Source organism: Sphaeramia orbicularis, chromosome 18, assembly GCF_902148855.1.
Source record: "Sphaeramia orbicularis chromosome 18, fSphaOr1.1, whole genome shotgun sequence".
Lineage (NCBI taxonomy): Eukaryota > Metazoa > Chordata > Actinopteri > Kurtiformes > Apogonidae > Sphaeramia > Sphaeramia orbicularis.
This window is the reverse complement of record NC_043974.1, coordinates 37,601,022-37,622,566: the sequence shown is the minus strand read 5'-3', so window position 1 is coordinate 37,622,566 and position 21,545 is coordinate 37,601,022. Positions and strand designations below refer to the sequence as shown.

Sequence of the window (21,545 nt, the reverse complement as noted above, 5' to 3'; positions counted from 1 at the left end):
TACACTGACAAAACAGGATGGCTGGCCAGGCTAGTTGTTGATAATGCCCCTATATACGAAACAGTCTGACAATACCAGGCTACATGAATGAAACCCACTGTAACGCACTCTAATAACCAGTTAGTACACAAAGCACTATCCATATGCAGTTCATTGACCATTTGAAACCACAAATAACATAACATTGTTCACGTGACCGACCGAAAATAAGTTTTTAAAATGGACAGAAATTGTGATTTTTTTAATTCACTTTATTGGGAAACTCAACTTCTGTATTTGATCCGCCTGGGGACCAAATGTAGATACAAGCCAGTACCGTGGTAAAGAACTCAGACAGTAAACTTTTTTTTTTTTTTTTTTTTTTTAAATTAAGGAGGTAACACATTGGACATTTATGTGATCATTTAAATTGCTAATCAAACTGATTTAATTTTTTATCATGATAACTTGATTTTAAAAAAATTGTACCATAATAACATGATAAAACTTTCAGATAAACTGAAGCTTAGCTCTGTTGAGACGTCAATGTACCAGCTAGAGAGAGGAGAGGACTACAGGCCAGGCAACTGTACGTGACCCGAAATAATGAAATTCTACGATCTAAACATTTTCATCTTGATATGGACAGAGAATAAAACAGGCCTGTGTGTTTACTGTGATATCTGACAGTGATAATTACTGTTTTTTAAAGTGAGAGCATGGTCCTTTTGAATCCAAACCTCCAATCTTCCTTGAGCTTGTTATGGCAGCCACAAAAGCATTGTATATGCTCAAATGTTAAAAGTCAAGTCCATGAGGATTACGTAACCAGAATGTTTTTAAGACAAAAAGCAAACAAACAAAAAGTGGAAGTGCAAAGGAGTACCTTTTGTTTTTCCTTTAAGTAAACCAGTTTTCATTTGCAGTAGTCCATCTTCTCGCAGATTTCATTGACTCACCTCACACTATCTCAACCTTTCTTTTTCTTCTTGTATCAAAGTCTGGTTGTTCCGTTTTAAAATGTTTCTATTCCAATCTCTGTCCCCCTCCTCAGCTGTCCTCCCCCCTACCTCTGGGACAACTGGCCTCTCACCTGTCCTTGATGAGTCTGGTCTTACTAAAGAGCCTCCAGCTATCATCAGCATCCCCTGGGCTTGATGTGCTGGCAGAGCTTGGAGTGGTGGAGCCCTAGGGAACTGTTTGGCATCCAGTAGATCTTTGTACTGAATCTCAGGCCTTATCATTCTTAAACAGGCTGTCCTGGTGGCATTGTCCAGTCCCGGTTGAAGTTCGTACCCAAGAATCTTCACTAATCCGCTCTGGAATGGCCGGATGGCTTTATCCCGAATGCGGTGGGCTTCCACAGGCTTCCCACCGTCCCTCAGACAAACCCGGGCCAGTTCGTCACGGCGCATCCTGAGAAGACCAACTTCCTGCTCCATCCGGGCGTGACCGAACCTAGCAATTTCCTCCCAGAAAGTCTTGTTGAAGGCTTTGTATAAAGACCAATCTAAGGCGTTCCACTCTCGCAGCTTCTCCCGCTGTTCCTCAGTTAAGGACAGATTGGGCAGCATCTTTGCCTGTAAACGTGCACTTCTGACGCCAACGCCAGCCGCCGCCGCCGCAGCTGCTTTTCCCACCCAGCTCACACTCATGCCCCCCATGCTGCTCGTCTTCTGCTGCCTCGCGTTGAGGCTGAAAGAGACGACTGCATCCAGTGGCCAGCAAAGGGCATGCCGCAACAGGATCATTGACTGGTCAAAGTATTCGGACACTAGGATCAGCTTGAAGGCTTGACGGACCATGGCCTCCCCGTGCTGCACTAGTGCCACAGAGTAGTTAGCATTGTGGTCCATCCCAAAATCGAACCACAGCAGGTTACGGGCATAGTGATTGTTCCGCAGACGAGGGTCGTAGTATTTCCTGGGGTCATCTGCAAAATCACCCAAGCCTTTTGCTTTTCGAAAGGCAGGTGCTACTTCTTTATAGTAAGCAAAGGAGGACTCTGCTAGAGCGACCGGGTCCCTGATGATGGAAAAGTAGAAGGTGTCTGCAGGCATGACCTTTTCCACCTGAGAGACACAAACGGATGAATTTTAGTGACAAGTTCTGATATCATTGTTAATTGTCTGCAAAAGTATATTGTTTATTACTTTGGCTGGTTCAGGGTCCAAACTTCCCAGACCTTCTTCGTACCAAAACCACAAGTGTTCAAGAAATTTTGATATGATTTGAATGTTTTGATAAGACGGAAAGGTGGAGGATTTAGTTTCAGTTTATTTCGAATATGCAACAAAACAAAGTCATCCAACTTTAGTGCTTAGAAATAAAACAGACTGCAAGAAAACATGAAAAATTTATACATATACATGAAAACAAAATAGGACTTCATTTGCATATTTGAAAAGGCGTGGGAGGAAGTATAAGTTATTCAATCCCACCCCTTAAGGATGACATGAAGACGAGCGTGCCACTGTGTGGTTTTGTAATGTTTTGACGCTAAAGAAGAGTTAAAACCACCTGGTTTCCTCAGTCTTCACTTTGGACCAAACCTTCAAGCTTTAAAGCAATAATGATATTTTAATTATCATAATTCAAAGTATTGACAGGAAAAAAAATACAATAACATTTCTTGTTGTGTCACCTACATCCTAAATGACACCAGTACTTCTCAGCCATTGTATGTATTATATATGTATTTGTTTATTTATTAGGCTGCAGCTAACAATTAATTTCAGCATCTATTAATATAAGATTGTTTAGTATTAATATAACAGAAATTAAGGCAGGAAATTTGATACAATTTCTTGCATCTAATGATTTTATATTTTTACCAGCAATATAAAACTTACAATGACATTAGTATTTTTTGTATGGTCTCCTACTTGTGCCCAAAAGGCAAGGCTTGTAGAAGGACTGGTAGAAGACTAGCCATGCATATTTTGCAACCTCCCAAAATCCAAGCATATTGACTATCGCATTAATGATGTAGTGTAAAATGCTGCAGTAAAAAAGGAAGTCAGTAGGAAATTGTTAAACTATGGCCTAGCTTGTAATCACTTTCCGAGGGTTCTTTATCTATTTCACTACCTCAAACACAGACTGTTGCAGATCATAGACTATACAGTAAAAAAGTACACAAGGCCTCTGTGAAGTCACCCATTTGTATGTGAACTGTTGGTTTGTTTTGAAGCCTTGAATTTGAAACACTCTGTCACCACCTTGGTTTTTTGGAAACATAAGCATTCATATTTTGAAACTGGGCAAAGAGTGAAACTAGTTCTGACTCACTAAAACCACAGAACAGTAAGTGCACAATGCTGTTATGTTAACCACCACAAAGTAATATGTATCCCTTTAAAATGTCAACACAAGCATTTGTGTTGGGTAAGGTCTGCTGATCTGCAATCTGCAGAATGGGAAACATATTAATTAGCACTGGCTGACATACATTTGTGGAAAACATTATTAGACGACCCCTTGTTTTCTTCAATTTTTCTTGTTCATTTTAATGCCTGGTACAACTAAAGGTACATTTGTTTGGACAAATATAATGATAACAACAAAAATAGCTCATAGTAGTTTAATTTCAGAGCTGATATCTATCCATTTTCCATGGTTTTCTTGATAATAACCAAAATCACTTCAGTTCTTACATCACTATCTATAGCATTGTACTGACAAAAACAGTGCTTTTAGGCATTCCATGTTTTCTTTTCTGTCTGTTTTAGTCACATGATACACACAGGAGTTAGTACTTGACTGCATAACCATTGTTTCTGATGACTTTTGATGGTATAAAAATTTTTTACACAACTGTACTTAGATGGCTAGTGGACAAAATACTTTATAATACAGTACAAGTGCTGGTGAAGCCAAGTTTTTCTACCAAATTTTCTTGGTGTTGCAATTATGTATAAATAACCTGTGTTTACACAAAAGTGATGAATGTCTCCATTAATAGCCACACCATCGATTATACATTCTTTGCGCTACAAAAGTTGTCATACGACTGTTTTTTGTACCAGGTTGTAAATAGGTTTAGATCTGCTGTTAAACTGAACATTTAGGTCCATGGGGACTGATTTGCTTTTGGACTTTGTCATTAGAACAGGGGTGTCAAACTCATGTTAGTTCAGGGGCCACATTCAGCCTAATATGATCTAAAGTGGGCTGGAGCAGTAAAATAATATAAATAATTGGATAAGAATTATGAAAAATGTAAACTCCAAAGTTTTTTTCTCTGTTTTTGAATGGAAAAAAGTCAAATTCCGTAATGAAAATGTTTACATCTAGGAACCGTACTTCAACATAACATGAACAAATATGAACCTGAAAATTCTTAAGAAAAATGAGTGCAATAATAACAATATTACGCCTTAGTGTATCATTTATACATATGCATCACAACTTACAGATCTACAAATACACAAAACATTTAGCAAGAGGCAGAATATTGGTACACTTCCACATAATTCTCTTAAGAAATTTCAGGTTATTCACATTTTTTGCAAAAGGCTAGTCTGTAAATGTAAAGATTTTTGTATAATTTTACTTTTTTTTTTTTTTACACTACAACAAAGAGAAAAAAATGTAGTTTTCATTATTTATAGGTTATTCTGATAGTGTTTTACTGGTCTGACCCACTTGAGATTGAATTGACCTAAAATGATTCTAGCATCCTTGATTGTTAATATCTTCAGTGTAATTTCTGCATTTCACAAATTCATCCCAGGGGCCAGATTGGACCCTTTGGTGGGCTGGATTTGGCCCCTGGGCTGCATGTTTGACACCTGTGCATTAGAAGAACTGGCACACATGCATCAGTTTCATCTTTCCACCATTGAGGTTTCTGCTTGTTGCATATACAGGGAAGCATTCTCTCAACATTTATCTCTACAATGCAAACAATTTCTGGTTTGTCTTCATTCTTTATAATCTCATAAACATCAACATCAACACAAAGCTTGTATCTCACCCCTCCCCAAATCCACCTCACCCCTGGTCTGTGAAAAACATACCTCAGGTTTATTAAATCTCATGTGGTTGCCCATTAAGTGGAACTCCACGACCCTCGGACCTCTGTAACCTTTGACCCTGTGGGCGTTGAAAGGCAGGGGGTAGCCCAACTGGTAGCCCAGCGGAAGAGCGAAGTGGAGATCACGCTCTTCTCCGAAGCGATACAGCATGTTGAGCACGGTGCTGCTGGCGGTCTTGTGGGTCTTTAAGAACATGATGTGGGTGTGGGGCTGGCATGAGCCCAGCGAGGGCCCTTGGGCATCAGGGGAGGAGAAAATGGACCGAGTGGAAGGCTGGACACTGCTGGAAGACACACAGAGGACAATAAAGATGTCAATCTTGTAATCCAAGCTCAGTAACTTCACAGTGATAGTGTTGTATTTAACCCATAAAGACCCAAACAGCCACCGACGACCACAACCATAAACTGATCTAAAATGTTTAATAATATCTAATCCACTAATCCTATTAATACATGTAAATAATTAGCGTAAAATGCAGTTTGTCATCTTTTCATGGTCATCAGATATGACCCATTTGGATGTTCAGAGGCTCTGTAGTTACCGTGGAAACACAGTCATCTTCTACAACACTGATTCACCAGTAGGGCCGTGCATTAGCAAGAATGTGGCGATACAATACAAATCACAATACTATGACCGCGATACAATATATTGCAATATATCACAATACTGTTAAGAGATGTTAAGAGATTATTTCCTGGAAAAATTAAATTATACCAGAAATGTGCACAAATACTGAACATATTTTTATTTGTTCAGAACACCATTTAATACTATATCACAAAACTTTCCTCTGTAAAAACTAACATTTTTTTTTTTTTTTACAGATAAATAAAAATAAAATTACAAGCACAAAACACACACAAATACAAAAAAATTAAATTATGTTTTACAGATATTACAGTTTCAGATCCTGCTCAAATGTTCATATTCTGTTAGTTGTGAATAGAATGTATAGTGTTCAGTCCTTGAATCATCCAACATCAGAACATTATTTTAATGCAAGGAACTAACATCTGCCTCTATCAGACAGTAGAAAAGTGCTTTTAGGATGACTGAAATAACCATTATTTAACAAAATAGTGTTATCAGTTTAAAAAAAAACTACAGGCATGACCTGCAATATCACAATACTACTTTTTATTATACAAACAACAGAGTAAAACACCCATGTGAATATAGAAATAAAAGAGCAAATAAAAAACAAAAACATGAACCTCTGCCAAATCTCCATATAAATAAATACCTAAAAATATTGATACGGTACTTTTTAATATTGATACAGTATTGTTAAATAAAATATTGTGATATATTGCGGAGGCGATATTTTCTTACACCTCTATTCACCAGTAAAACCCATGGAGATGGATCAATGACTGGATGGACACACTTTTGATTGATTTGACTGGAAAAAGTCACTTTTTCTGTTGTTTTCTCTGTTTTAATAGAAAAACTGTCAAAATTTAATCTGAGCTTTTATGAACATCGACATGATCAGAAAATCAAATATAGGAAAATACCTGATTTTTCACTTCAAACTGCAAAATACAGAGGATAATATTAAAATAAATGGTGATAAATCTCTTGAGAAGGGTTAAATATAGAGAAGAAATTATTCAGGAACTGACACAAAAATAGCCCTGGGTCTTTATGGGTTAAAGCAAGGGTGTCAAACTCATTTTCTTCCGGGGGTCACATTCAGCCCAATTTAATCTGAAGTGGGCCGGACCAGTAAAATAATAGCATGATAGCCAATAAATAATGACAACTCCAAATGGTTTTAGTACAAAAAATGACGTTAAATTATGCTAATATTTACGTTTACAAACTATTCAAACAAAAAGGATGTGAATAACCTGAAAAAAATGAAATTTGTAAAGAAATACATGTACAATTTTATCAATAATATGCCTCAATTTATCATTTATACATAATGCATTACAGATCAGATCTACAAAGGTACAAAACATTTCATAACAGGCAGAATATTGTTAAAATTGCACTTAATTTTCTTTAGACATTTCAGGTAGTTCATATTTGTTTAGGTTATTCACATTTTATTGTTAAAGGGTAGTTTGTTAACGTAAACATTTTCATAATTTAATGTTTTTTGCACTAAATCAAAGAGAAAAAATTGGTGTTGTCATTATTTATAGGTTTTATGATATTATTTTTGAGTTTGATGCCGTAACTTCCACTTTGCAAATTCATCCTGCAGGTCGGATTGGAACCTTTGGTGGGGCGGTTTTGGCCCCCGGACCGCATGTTTGACACCTGTGGGTTAAAGCAACTAATAAATGACTACATGTTCTGAAGAGTAAAAGCCTGGTGAGGGGTTTCAGCATCTTAGCCACTGTCATATTTTTAATGTCTTTTCAGTTAATTTCTGTTTATTGTTAATTATCTATGCTATGGACACTAAATGCAGACAGTGACAATTAGAAATGTCCAAGTCTGTGTCAAGTAAATTCAAAAGTATTTACTCCACCTTGTTCCACACAGACATTTGTGAGGCTTCCTGTGTTCTATCTGGTAAAAATATGTTTTTGTTGAAGTCCAGTACAGTGGAACCTCGCAGTATGAATGCACCGTAGCACAAGAAATTTGTGAATTTGTCTCGAAATATGACTGGAAATTGACAGTATGAGCAGGTGTAGCCTTCACAGGTTCACTTCACCTTCAGGAGCTCCAGCCTTCACATGAAGGAGGAGATTACCAAAATTCCAGAGTGGTGACAGTATAGTGGAGGAGGCTATCTCTGACAGGAAATTAAAAGAAAGTAGACAGAGGTTTCGGATTTTGTTGGAAAAAAAACAAAACAAAAAAAACAACACCCAGACAAATTAAGTTCAAGTCGTGCGGCTGCTTTATTTAATGACAATGGTCTGGTGTATTTTTGGAACTTTTAAAAAGCAGAACAAAGCAGATTTCTCTCTTAATGAAACGACCTGCAAGTGTGGACGGTGATGAAAATGAGGTCAGAAAAAACAAATTAAGTAAAGTGAGAGAGAAAAGGCCAGAAATTCTACAGACATTTTAATGGGATACGATTCTCCATCCACAGAATAATCCCCCCCCCCCCCCCCCCCCCCAATCAGATAATCAAGTTAATAAAACCACTTTATTTGTTTTTATAATTGTTATTTTCTTTCTAAGTGCACATTTTCTGTTTTAAAAAGCCTTGAAAAAGGATTTTTGGGGAGCTGAAATGGATCAATTATATTTCAATTAATTTTAATGGGGAAAATTGATTCGCAAAATGAGCACGGTTATAGAATGAATGAAATTTGTTCTGCGAGGCTCCGTGGTGGTTATGAAGAGAGATGTGGAATAGTTAGAATTTCATCAGAAATGACTCACAGAAAGAAAAAGCAGCAAAAATATTCAAAATAAATGATAGTCATACTCATACTATAAAAACAAAGCTTTGGAAGTCTTGACAATGCGCTGTCAAACTGTCAATCAACCCATCAGTCACTCCTACACATGGCACACATCAAAGCCTTCTACCAGCTCTAACAATTTACTAATGGAGGAATAATTTAACAACAAACCACTTGAATACTAAATAAAACAAATGATTCCATTCCATTTTTCTCTATTTTTATCATTTCCTAAGTGATTTATCACCATTTTTTATACAATAATCCTCTGTATTTTGCATTTCTCCAGTGAAAATCTGGTGTTTTCCAGTATTTAATGTACTTATTATATAGATCAGTGGTGGCTCCGGGGGCACATTTGGCTCTTGGGCCCTTTTCAAGTGGCTCCATGTGGCTTTGTCAAAAACATATGGCAATGAATAATGCTTACTTTTACTACTACTGCTATTTTTTTCCATTCGTTTGGAGCACAGGTGTCAAACATGTGGCCCGGGGGCCAAAACTGGCCTGCCAAAGGTTCCAATCTGGCCCGCGAGATGAATTTACAAAGTGCAAAATGCAAAAATTACCCTGAAGATATTAACAGTCAAGGGCATCAAACTCAAAAATAATAGCTTAATAACCTATAAATAATGACTCCAAATTTTCTTCTTGGTTTAATGTGAGAAAAATAATGACATTATGCTTCTAAATAATGGCAACACCAACTTTTTCTCTTTGATTTATTGCACAGAACATTCAATTCTGATATCCTTTAACAATAAAATGTCAATAACCAGAACAAATATGAACAACCTGGAATGTCTAAAGAAAAATACATGCAATTTTAACAATATTCTGCCTGTTTTGTGTTTTGGTAGATCTGATCTGTAAAGCACATGTAGAAATCATAAGTTGAGGCATAATATTGATAAAATTGTACTTATTTTTCTTCAGAAATTTCATTTTTTTCCCGCAGTTATTCACATCTTTTTTTGTTTTGGATAGAAAAAGTTCCATTATTTAATGTTGTTTTTTGCACATAAAAGATTTAGGGTTGTCATTATTTATAGGTTATTATGCTATTTTACTGGTTTCGGCCCACTGGAGATCAAATGGGGCTGAATATGGCCCCTGAAAGGAAATGAGTTTGACACCCCTGTATTAAACAGTTTAGATCAGTAGATGGTTTTGGTCGGTGGTAGATGTTTGGGTCTTTATGGGTTAAAAAATAAAAACAGATACCTCTTGTTGAAGATGACTCCCAGCAGCTGTCCAGCAAAAGCAATGGCCACAAAGAGCAGCAGTGCTTTCCACATCCAAACTGGACCCAACCGCCCACACACCAGCCATCGCAACATTCTGAGAAGAGAAGAAGGGGAGAGGTGAGGACGAGTGAATGAAGAAGTAAGGGAGATGAAGTGAGCAATGAAGGAAGGGAGGAAGGTCACAGATTAGATAAGGGTGTGGAGAGGAGGAGGAGGAGGAGGAGGAGGAGGAGGAGGGGGATGGATGGATGATGTTTAAGTAACAGTATGGGGGGAGAAAAATGAGAGAACCAGTGGGGATGGAGGGGGTGGAGAAAGACATATTAGTCATATAACAAGATATCATCATCACTGTCATCAACACAGCTAGAAAAACCCAGATGGATACTTTCACCAGCATTATCCACAACATCCATTCCCTGTTATTATATTATTTATCTGAACTCGGAGATACATCTGGAAAATTGTGCAAAAGTGGAAAGACATGCAAGAAAATGAATTACCTTATTATGTGGTGTGTATATATACATATATATATAGGCTGAGCAAATATAATATTTACATTAAATCACAGGTGTCAAACATACGACCCGTGGGCTAAAACCCGCCCACCAAAGGATCCAGTCCAGGCTGAATTTGTGAAATGCAAAAATGACACTGAACATATTAACAATCAAAGATGTTGAAATCATTTTAGTGCAGGTTCCACATACAGACCACTGTGATCTAAAATGGAATTAGAACAGTTAAATACTATCACAATAACCTATAAATAATGACAATTCCAAATTTTTCTCTCTTTTAGTATAAAAAAAAGTGAAATTACATGAATATATTTACTTTTTGAAACAAATAATGTGAATAATCTGAACAAATATGAACAACCTGAAATGTCTTAAGAGGATTTAGTGCAATTATACCAATATTCTGCCTGTTACTAAATATTTTGTGCATTTGTAGATCCACTGTGATCTGTAAGTTGTAATGTACATGAGAAACTGAGGCAGAATATTATTAAAATTACACTTTTTTCTCTTAAAACATTTTAGGTTGCTCATGTTATTCACATTTTTAATGAAACTTTGTGGAGGTAAACATTATTAGGCAAGGGGTATTGTTTTTGGTTCGGTTTGTTTGTTTGTTTGTTTGTTTGCTAACACTCTAGCAGCAAAACTATTGGTTGAATTCATACTAAATTGGGTTTATAAATTGCCAGTGACCAAGAATAGATGTTATTACATTTTGGGAAAAGTAGATCAAAGTTCAAATTTTTATGAAATTTTAAAATCTTTTTTTTCTCTGCTATTTACATATAATGGGTGAAATTTCATGTCTATAAAAACATCAATTTTGTTTCAATTTACTTCGAACTCGGCACATATATTGAAGCAGTTGATATGCTGACATCAGCACATGCATAGACATGATGACATCAGCTGGAACAATGCCAAAATAAGATACAATATGTGTGAAGGGGTGGGGTTTGTTCTCTTTGTTTTAGTATAAAAAAGTACAATTACATGAAAATGTTTACCTTTCGAAACAAAAAATGTAAATAATCTGAACAAATATGAACAACCTGAAATGTCTTAGGAGAATTCAGTGCATTTTTTAAATTTAATTTTAATAATATTCTGCCTTTTACTACATGTTTTGTGTATTTGTAGATTCCCTCTGATCTGTCAGTTGTAATTCACATGTGTAGATGATGAACTGATGCATAATATTGTTAAAATTGCACTTATTTTTCTTAAGACATTTCAGGTTGTTCATTTTATTCACATTCTTAAGGAAATTTTCCAGATGTAAACTTTATTATCAAATAATTTTACTTTTTTCCACTGTTATTATTTTAACACTTATTGGGCTGAATGTGGCCCCTGAACTAAAATCAGTTTGACATCCCTGCATTAAATGATGCTTTTTGTTTTCTAATTGATGTCAAAAGTAATTTCATCATCATTCATCAAAGTCGGTGCTTCTTTCAGAGACCTGTCTTGTTCTGCATAAATTCAAAATGCAGCCTAGCATGTTTAGCGCACAATGAAATTTAGTGGCAAGTTAACATGATAACTCTTTAACCTCCTAAGACCCAGGAAATCTCAGCAAAGTACAAGCTTTATTGTTTTTTATTAAATAAGTGCCTATACTGGAAACGTCATGATGCAACAGTTTTTTCAGATGCAGTTTTTAACATTTTTATGGAATGTCCTTTGAGGTGGACAGTTTCCTTTTCTTTTCTTTTTGTATAAAGTTGTGAAACTCTTGTCCACAAATGTGGACAGTGGGTTTTAGGAGGTTAATAAAGGGGAAGAGAAAAGACTGTCTCCGAAGTGCTCATAAACGATCACGAGTTTTAGTTTGTGCAGTTCCCTCCACATGACGGTTATTGGGATTGTCAGTGTCCTTATTTCACAGACGTTGCTAATGACTGGAGTCCTGACCAGAAGTCTTTCACGAAAACAGACTCTCATATTAACATTCTAAAAAACAATGGATACAGAATAAAGATTTAATAAAAACTGTGTTTAAACTGTGTTTTGTCTTACACTCAAGGAGGCAGGAAAAAAGCATTAAAAAAACAAAATGCTTATCGCACTAATAGAGCTACGTCTGTGTACTTGTATAGTCTTATTATGATCTACACTTATCATAAAAATATGACAAATCAGTCTCTGTTTACATAAACAAATGGAACAGACCAAATAATAAACACGATTGCAATGATGTGACTCCATTTGTTGATGATTAGGCATAATACTATCTCACTAGAATATGCCATTGCATTTTTCCACACCGTACAAACACTGACTTTTTTTCTTTTTAGTATTGATTCAATCTTGCACATAAAATCCAATGGTAAAGGTTTCAGGAATGATTTTATTCACATTAAATGCAGCAGAATGAGGGCGACACATGCTTTAAGTACTGACTTGCATGATCATTTTTTTGTTGTTCATTTGTGATGTGCAAATGAAAAACATAAAATAAAATAAAGATTTTTTTACCTTGTTTTTTTTTTTTGCAGTGACTAAAAAATAGGCTCAACTGTAGGATTCAAGTCATCTAAAGTCAGCTCTAGTAAGTCTTGTTCTTCAGGTTTTGCTTATTTGTCATCACATATTTTGGTCTATAGCTGGTAAACACAGCTTGATCCTTATCTGAAAACCTTTCTACAGTTTCCTGTTCAATCCTATTCAAGTGTTAAGATCAGCTCGACGCAACTAAACTACTGTTATCTACACCAGTGATTCACAACTGATGGGTTGTGACCAAAAAGTGGGTCGTAAACTCATTGTCAGTGGGTCGCAGGTTTTTGTCCGGGCAAAAAATTATGTTAAGGGTCAAGTCACGTGCCTATTGACTTTAAATCAAAAAATTAGAACTGAGATAATGATTTAAAACTTTTTGTAGTTCAATAGTATAACATCTTAAGTTTCCAAATCCATTAAAACTTTTGTCAAAAATGGATTTTCAAGAAAATTACAGAACTTTTTATATGAACTAAATTCAGCCCCTTGGAAAGTTCTCTAAGAATGAATAATAACATAACTTAGCATTGCTATAATTTGAAATCTCAATCATATATTTCTATTTTCAATATAGTTTTATGACCTTTTATTCATCCTTTTATCATTATAAAAACCATTTTGTCTGAAAAATTGGTGTGAACTGTTTTTTAAGCATTTTAATATCAGATGGTGCCGGTTATGTAGGAAATTTCAGTTTTCTCATAAAACATGTTTTTTTTTAAGTCACTAATTAATCAAATGAGCTAAACCAATGGAAATTTCTGCTTCATTGGAATTCCAGATTTTTTTGTCACTAATCTAAAAAAAAAAGATTAATTTTTTTCCCTACATGACCAAAAATAGGTCTCGACATGAAATAGCTAGCTTGTGAAGGATTTTTTTCTTTCACTTTCTATAGATTTAACTATTCAAATCAGTTGTTATGATATTGTATTGTCTTCATATGGATTTGATATACATGAATATTACATTCTCTGGAAAATATTTCTTCTTAATTGAGATTAACTTGAGCAGTCTGTCAGCTGGTATGAACGGGGTCGCAGCAATGGGGAAACAAACCTTGTGCTTTTTTTTTTTTTTTTGACTTAAACTTTTATTGGTTTTTCAACAAACACAAAAAAAGAGGCCAATGCTTTGAATTACATATCGATTTATATACCTGTACAAAGTGCATAGAAGAAAAAAAAAATTTTTTTAAATTAAAAAGTAAGACAAGGAAAAAAAATGTATTTAATTAAATAAATAAAGTCAAAAGAATATGATGTTGATCCAGAATATGGCCAACACACGTCAGAAACACCAGCAACAGCAACTACAATTTCAAGCTAACAGCAAAGAGGAAGCTAGCGTTAGCCTCCTCCAACAACAAGATGGCGACCAAACAACAACTTGGGAAAACTGCCGTGAACTCCCCGATACCGCACCTCTGTGAGCACAGAAAATGATCTTTGAGCTCAGTTCAGTCCAGCCAGAAATGAAGGAACACGTAACAACGATACAAGCTACAACTAGCAGAACTGAATCGGCGCTATCCAGTTTAGCCTCTCGCATCAACCAAGCCAAACAAATCTTTGTGCTTTATTTTTTAAGGAGCTGAGCATCATCCATTCACACTCCCCAACAGTAGGTGGCGGTAATGCACTGGAATGCTAATTAACACCAGACACTTCACAGCATAAAAGAAGGACCAAAAGTTTCTATTCAAAAAATGGCGAAACTAAGGTAAGACAACAACTCCATCAGATATAGTTTTACCGACACTGGACAAAAACCTCAGTGTGTTTAACTCTGGAATAAGTGACTGAATGCACCCCTAATTTTTAACTGAGTGCACATTTTTGGTTTAGGTCAAAATGTACCTAATTTAGTGTCAATTTGGTTCATCATTAACCCATAAAGCTACTTTCGTGGCAATTCCCAAATGAATTTTTCTCTATTTATACCTTTCATGACTGATTTATCACTAGAGCTGCAACCGATTAATCGATTCAAAGTGATCCAAAAAAATCATTCAACCACAATTCTCCTGAATCAAAGCTTTGTTTCCTTCATTTCTCTGCTGTTAAACATTGGTTCCACTGTTGTGTTTCACACGGACGCTTATTGTGACGCACAAAGAAGCTTCAATTCAGGAAAACTGCGAAAGAATATCTCCCTTCAATCAATTTGAGTCGATTAATCGAATCGGGACTTTTTGCATTCACTTCAAGCACCTAATCGATTAATCGGTTGCAGCTCTATTTATCACCATTTGTTTTTACAATATTATCCTCTGTATTTTGCTTATTTGGTGTAAATTTTATATTTTCCTATATTTAATTTGCAGATCTGGAACAACTTACAGAAGGACTTGGTCTCTTTTCATACATTCAAAGTCATTTTAAATCAATGGGAAAAGGACAAATGTAGGTGTAGATGTTTTTCTAGCTGACTGAATTGGGTTCAGCTTTGAGATGCTTTTAAGAAACGTTATACTTTTAGTACCTTTTAAACTAATGGTGTTGTTTTATATGAATGTTCTTATCAGTTTTAAGTTTGTTTTTAGTACTGACTTTCATTGTGTTTATGTATATTAGTGTGGATGTATGGCTGTGATTTCCATTTTGTGTACCTTCTGCTGCTGTCTTGGCCAGGATACGTTTGAAAAAAGGATTTTTAATCTCAGTGAGCTGTTTTTCCTGGTTAAATAAAGGTTATAAATAAATATAAATAAATAGATCATGTAGATGTTCATGAAAACTCAGAGTAAATTCAAAGTTAATGATATTAAAACAGAGAAAAATAAAGAAAAAGTTACATTTTCAGCAAAGATATTGCTAACTGAACATAAAAACAAGCATCTCCATCCACTGTCATTGATCCAAATCTATGGGTTTTACTGGTGAATCAATGTTGTAGAAGATGACGGTGTTTCCACGGTAACTACGGAGTCTCTGAACGTCACACATCGCTATTTACATTCTGAATTAATGCTGTATACATTCATTTACAACCTTTACTGTTCTAATTGTATTCTACTGACATAAAGTTTACATTTTTCTTATATATCCAGTTGTAATGACCCAGTGCTACTTTTGTGGCAGCTCTCAAATGAATTTTTCTTCCTATTTAACATTTCTTGAGTGATTTATCACCATTAATATGATACTATCCTCTGTATTTTGCACTTTTTCCAGTGAAAATCAGGTATTTTCCTAAGTATAATTTACTGGTCATGGACTTAAATCAACATTCTGATATTACATTTGAGGGTTATTATATCAAAAACAGAGAAAACCAAAGGAAATGTGACTTTTCCAGTAGAATATATCATTAACTGAACATAAAAACAAGCATCTCCATCCACTGTCATTGATCTGACTCCATGGGTTTTACTAGCGAATCTCATGTTGTAGAAGATGGTGTTTCCACGGTAACTACAGAGCCTCTGAACATCCAAATGGGTCATATGTGATGACCATGACAAGACGACAAACTGTATTTTACAACAATTATTTACATGGATAGACAGAAAATTAATGGATCAACAGGTATTGAACAGTTTACATTTGTAGATAGTTTGTGTCGTATGTGACTGTTTGGGTCTTTATGGGTTAAACTTATCTTCTGTGTTTTCATACTGTGATATTCTGTATTATCTCAGGTTCAAAACACACCATCTTTGCATTAAATAAATTTGAGACGTTTAACTGTTTTAAATTTGGCTTGTCATTGAAGGGTGATAGTGGGTCCTGAAGCCAGACCAGTTGAGAACCGCTTTAATATTTGATGCATTTATCAAAGAAGAGCATGCTTGAGAACTTTCTCTGCTATTCCCATTGGCTTATCTTGGTAATGATGTCCACACACCCATCATCTAACCCTGTCGAGGCAGGAACGAGTCTGTAATCCGAATGGTGTAGCATCAACTCACTCGTTACTTGAGCTAAAGTGATTCTAAAAATAGCACTTGCTATCATGTAATGGAAATCAACCACCAAGTGACCGGTGTGTTAGCGTACAGAGGCAAAATGAGAGTTTTCATTAGTATTGATTTACCCTCCTTGGAGATGGAAGGGAATGAATGCTGATACTGGGCTTTTAATATTTTACATACACTGGTAATTTGCCAGTGAAGTGATAAGATGTAAAATGGTGATATAACTATACAGGGTGTATCAAAAAATATATACATTATGAAAAATTACCCCAGTTCCGCATTTGATAATTTTTGGAATTTTCTTTTCTGGACGTCTGTAGGTAGGGGATTAGTGGATATTTGTCCAAATTTACAGACCCAGGTTTTCATGCATGAGTGAGCAGGGGCAAATAGTGCAATCCAAGTTAAAACTGGTTTGTGTGAAGTAGCGGTGGGATTTAAATCCAATCAAAGGTCATGGGAGGGGACAATGGGCATCCATCTTGTTTTCCACAAAATTGCCGGGTTACAGCATTAACACTTTGGCCACCATGTCAGTTCATTTCTTTACCCATGGCAGCTGTTCCTGCTTTTCAAAGTTAATTCAGCTGGTGAGTTAACAGAGACAATCCTAATACATTAAAGCAGTGTTTCTCAAAAAGTGGGGCGGGCCCCCCCGGGGGGCACGAAGGCTTGCCAGGGGGGGTATGGGATCATTCCTAGGTGTTTATTTTTTCTTCAGGTTAGAACATGTAGCAGGTGGAACTAATGTTTTAGCGTTGGAGCACCCTGGACTCATTTTAGGGACGTACAACAAATAAATCTACTGCCATGGTGATCTGTCACTAGACAAAGAGTTTAGGTTTGGAGAATGGACAAGGGCTGGACTGGAAAAGAAAAATGTGCAATGTTTCTGCTTTTGCACAGTTTGTACAGTTTGCACTTTGATGTTCTCAGATGTGCAACATAAACGGGCTCATTGCAGCCACTGATATTGTTAAAATGTTCATCTTTGTTACCAAAATGTGTTTGTTGTTCTAAAAAAAAAAAAAGTACCTTACTGTCATAGTTGTAAGATAATTACACATTTCATATTTTTATTTTGAAAAATATTGTCTCAGGGAGCAGTCTTGTTGAGTTCATTTGTATTGTTCAATCAAAAATCTAAGTTATTTTTAATTTGCACAACAAATTATTCAAGGAAAAGCCAAAAGTATTCATACGATATTGATATTTCTTTCAATAAAAGTAATAATTGCACCACAGGTATAATGTTGTTGGGGTTGAGGGGGGCTTAGAGTTTTTTCGTGCTCCAAAGGGGGGCCCGACAGAAAAAGATTGAGAACCACTGCATTAAAGACATGACAAACTGTGAAGCTGAAACTGAAGGTGGTTCTGTTTATCTGTCAAATGTTCATTGTGGTCGGTTTCAGATGCTGCAGCTCTTTCATAATTCATAGCCTGAGTTCTTGTTTGTTCAGTATTAATTGTCAGCCTTGGAAATCCAAGCTGGACTGACTGTACATATCCTGACCAAGGAAAATCAAATTCTCACTTTGTGCAGTAATCTACACCTGGCTTTTCTGCCTCCGTCCAGAATAATATACATTATATAGACTAAATGTCATCTAAAATTAACATTTATTTGCAACATAGTATGGCAAACTATTACATGATCAAAAACTAATTAATTTTAGCAAAAAAAAGTCTCTGTTTTGAATGTCTGGGGTTGCCAGAAATTTGCGATGTTAAAATGGGGTCACGAACCAAAAAAGGCTGGGAACCACTGGGTTAGACAGATAACCCTAACCTTATGGCTATGACTTGGGTTTTACAGATTTGATAAAATATTGGTGATGAAACTTTAAGTAGGTATAATGATTGAATGTGACAAGGTGTTTTCAGCATCACCTTGGTGAACTTAACTCCTCCCATATTTTCTGCTCCACCCTGTCAAATATGGACACTTCATTTTACCAGAGAAAAAACAGGATGGCAGCAGATCTGGGTCAAAACAGCAAACCACAACCCATTGATTCACATAGAAAATGTATGGATTTTCATTGGTTATCTAACAAATTATAAGCAATTTCCTGTAGCAAATTATACACATTGACTTTATTTGGACCGTTCAAAAAACACAAGAAGAACATCATCTGTTTGTATAATTTGCTGTCCCCCCAGTGGATCTCTGAAATATATTTTTTGATCTAGATCTCACAAACTGAATCTCTAACAGTGTTCAGCTTCATTCCTTCCTTCTATCCTTGATATGTACAGCAATTTTGTGATTTGTGTAGGAATTTAGGATAGGTTGAAGGTTGTAGATTATAAGTTAAACTTCATCCTGCTCCTTTTTGAATATTGGACTTTCTTTTATATAATCCTTTTAATGCAAATTCGAAATAAATAAATAAACAAACTAGCTAAACTTTACAGTGCACCAGAAATTAATGTCTGACAGCAGTGGAAATAGATTTATGGATGTTACAGCCAGAATGAAAATATAGTGTTTTGTACAATGATGACATTTTTAAATTACCTTGTATCAATTATATTTATTCTATTTATTGTATCTTGGAGGGAGGGGTGCACTATATGCACTAGGTGTAATACATAATCATGATTATGCTGACTTCAAGATTTTGTGACTGAGTTGCTTTGTGATTGTATGTGTTCTAATGCGAGTGTAGCACTGTTGTTCAAAACAAATTTAACGTATGGGACAATAAAGTTGATCCTGATCCTGACATTCTTTCATGACAAACACTGAAAATGAATGTAAATGTCATGGTATATTTTGCTACATAACAATAGCCTCCAACATTATTATTCATTTATCCTACAGGTTTCTACAAGTTAAATTTAAGACTTTTTAAATCTACTTAGAACAGGATTTACTGCCTATTTCACAGCCACACTAGCAAAAAGTATTTTAGCAGTGACTCCGAGAATTCAGGAAAATGTATTTCTTTACTCCAATGACTTGATTCCCACTCATTTCCTAATTTCAATATAAATTGTCTGGTTGGAAAAGGTGGAACTGAGTAGACTAATGTTCCTCTTTTTGCAGCTCGGACATTCTCCCAGACATGTTTAATTATTTAACCAGGGAAGTTAGTTGAGAAGTGATTCTCATTTCCAGTAATGACCTAGACACATTTAAACGCAAAACAGCGAACAAGTTTAAGGCAACATACCTCAAGACTCAAGAGCTCATAAGATTAGTAAATCCAAGACTTTTTAAGACCCCCTGTTCTTATTCTATTTTTACCGTTTTTGTTTTTGTTTTTTTTTTTTAAATGCATGGCCTGTAACTAGGAGTGTGTCTTGGCAAGAATCTGGTGATACAATATAAATCACAACACTAGGATCATGACACGATATATCACAATACTGTTAAAAAGGCAATTTTTTTGTTTGTTTCTTTTTTAAATGATTATTTCCTGGAAGAATTGAATTCCACCAGAAATATGCACAAATACTAAACACATTTTTATTTGATCAGAACAGGATCTAATGCTATATCACAAAATGTCCCTGTGTTAAAACTTAAATTATGTTTTACAGACATTAGTTTAAGCTCCTGTTCAAATGTTCATATTCTATTAGTTCATAATTAACATCATAACATTATTTTTGAGCAATCCCAAAAAAGAAGCTAACATTATTTAATAATAGAGTGTTAAATAACAATGACTAAAAAATATAAACAAAAAAGAAACAGCCATGTCACCGTTTACACAAATGATCCCTGTGCAAAAACTAGAATCCGAATTATTTATTGTATAGTTTATCATCATACTAAAGAGTAAATAACAATATAGAATTGTTATTTCTTCATAAAAATGCTTATTATTAGAAAACTGTTGATTTAAAAAGTGACGTGTGACATTCTTAATGTATGTATTGGCGTAACATAAGCAGGATGGATCAGCACCATACTCCATATTGAACCTGTAAAAATAAAACATGTGATATGTAGGAGAGAATCTGTAAGAAAAATTGGGGAATCTAAAAGAATAGAATATTTGTTTTTCAGGTGAATTTAGGTAAAATATAACTTGGCCATTTGTGACATGAAAATGTAGAATTAATTGTGATGAAATTGGACATTTTTGAGCTGAAAACATAGTTCATATGAGCATCAACATGTTGAACAGAACTGAAATCCTGTAAATTTGCATAACTTGCATTTACCAACACAAAGTTCCTTTGGGGATTCACTTCTATTGATTTCTTATGCACAAAGACAGAAATAAGACCTCTAAGCAAATTTTAGCCGATTTGTTTTAGTATCACAGGATGAAGAACATAGAAGGAGGTTTAATTTTAAACACCAAAGGGTTTGGACTAATGTGAAGCAAATGTTTATTTCTGATGTGGGTGTCAGAATGTGGAATTCTTTGGCAATGGAAGAGAAGAGCTGTACGACTATTTTTCAGTTTAAGAGGTTGTATAAGGAAAGAACAGAGAAGCTTTATGAAAGCATGTAATGAAATAATTTAACTTATGGATGTTGGATTTGTTTTATTTGCACTGACTATCATTAGGGGTGTAAGAAAATATCGGTTCTGCATAATGTCGTGATACTTCATTTCACAATACTGTATCGATATTAAAAAGTACTGTATCAATATTTTTAGGTATTTATTCAAATGCAGATATGGCAGAGGTTCATTTTTGTTTTTTTCTTTTTCTTTATTGTTTATATCTTATTTATTTTTATTTAACACACTTTTATTAAATAATGTTAGTTTCTTTGTTGGGATTGCACAAAAATAATGTTCTGATGTTAGTTCTGAACTAATAGAATATGAACATTTGAACAGGATCTTAAACTGTAATGTCTGTAAAACATTATTTAAGTTTGAACACAGGAAGATTTTGGGATTTAGCATTAGATCCTGTTCTGATCAAATAAAAATATGTTTAGTATTTGTGCAGATTTCTGGTGTAATTCA

General features: G+C 35.1%; 1 protein-coding gene across 3 annotated transcripts in view; it reads right to left on the bottom strand.

Moving 5' to 3' along the window:
- Positions 1 to 242: 242 nt before the first annotated feature.
- gal3st4 (galactose-3-O-sulfotransferase 4) overlaps positions 243 to 21,545 on the bottom strand; it is a 32,659-nt gene continuing 11,356 nt past the window's right edge. The window contains exons 2-4 of one of the 3 annotated variants that reach the window (XM_030162083.1): positions 9,629 to 9,745; positions 5,001 to 5,301; positions 243 to 2,051 (exon numbers count right to left, since the gene is read on the bottom strand). In XM_030162083.1, coding sequence (XP_030017943.1) covers positions 945 to 2,051; positions 5,001 to 5,301; positions 9,629 to 9,745 — 1,525 coding nt within the window. In that variant the 3' untranslated portion in view covers positions 243 to 944. The remainder of the gene's footprint in view (positions 2,052 to 5,000; positions 5,302 to 9,628; positions 9,746 to 21,545) is intronic. The other 2 variants (XM_030162086.1, XM_030162085.1) reach the window with 2 other exon arrangements.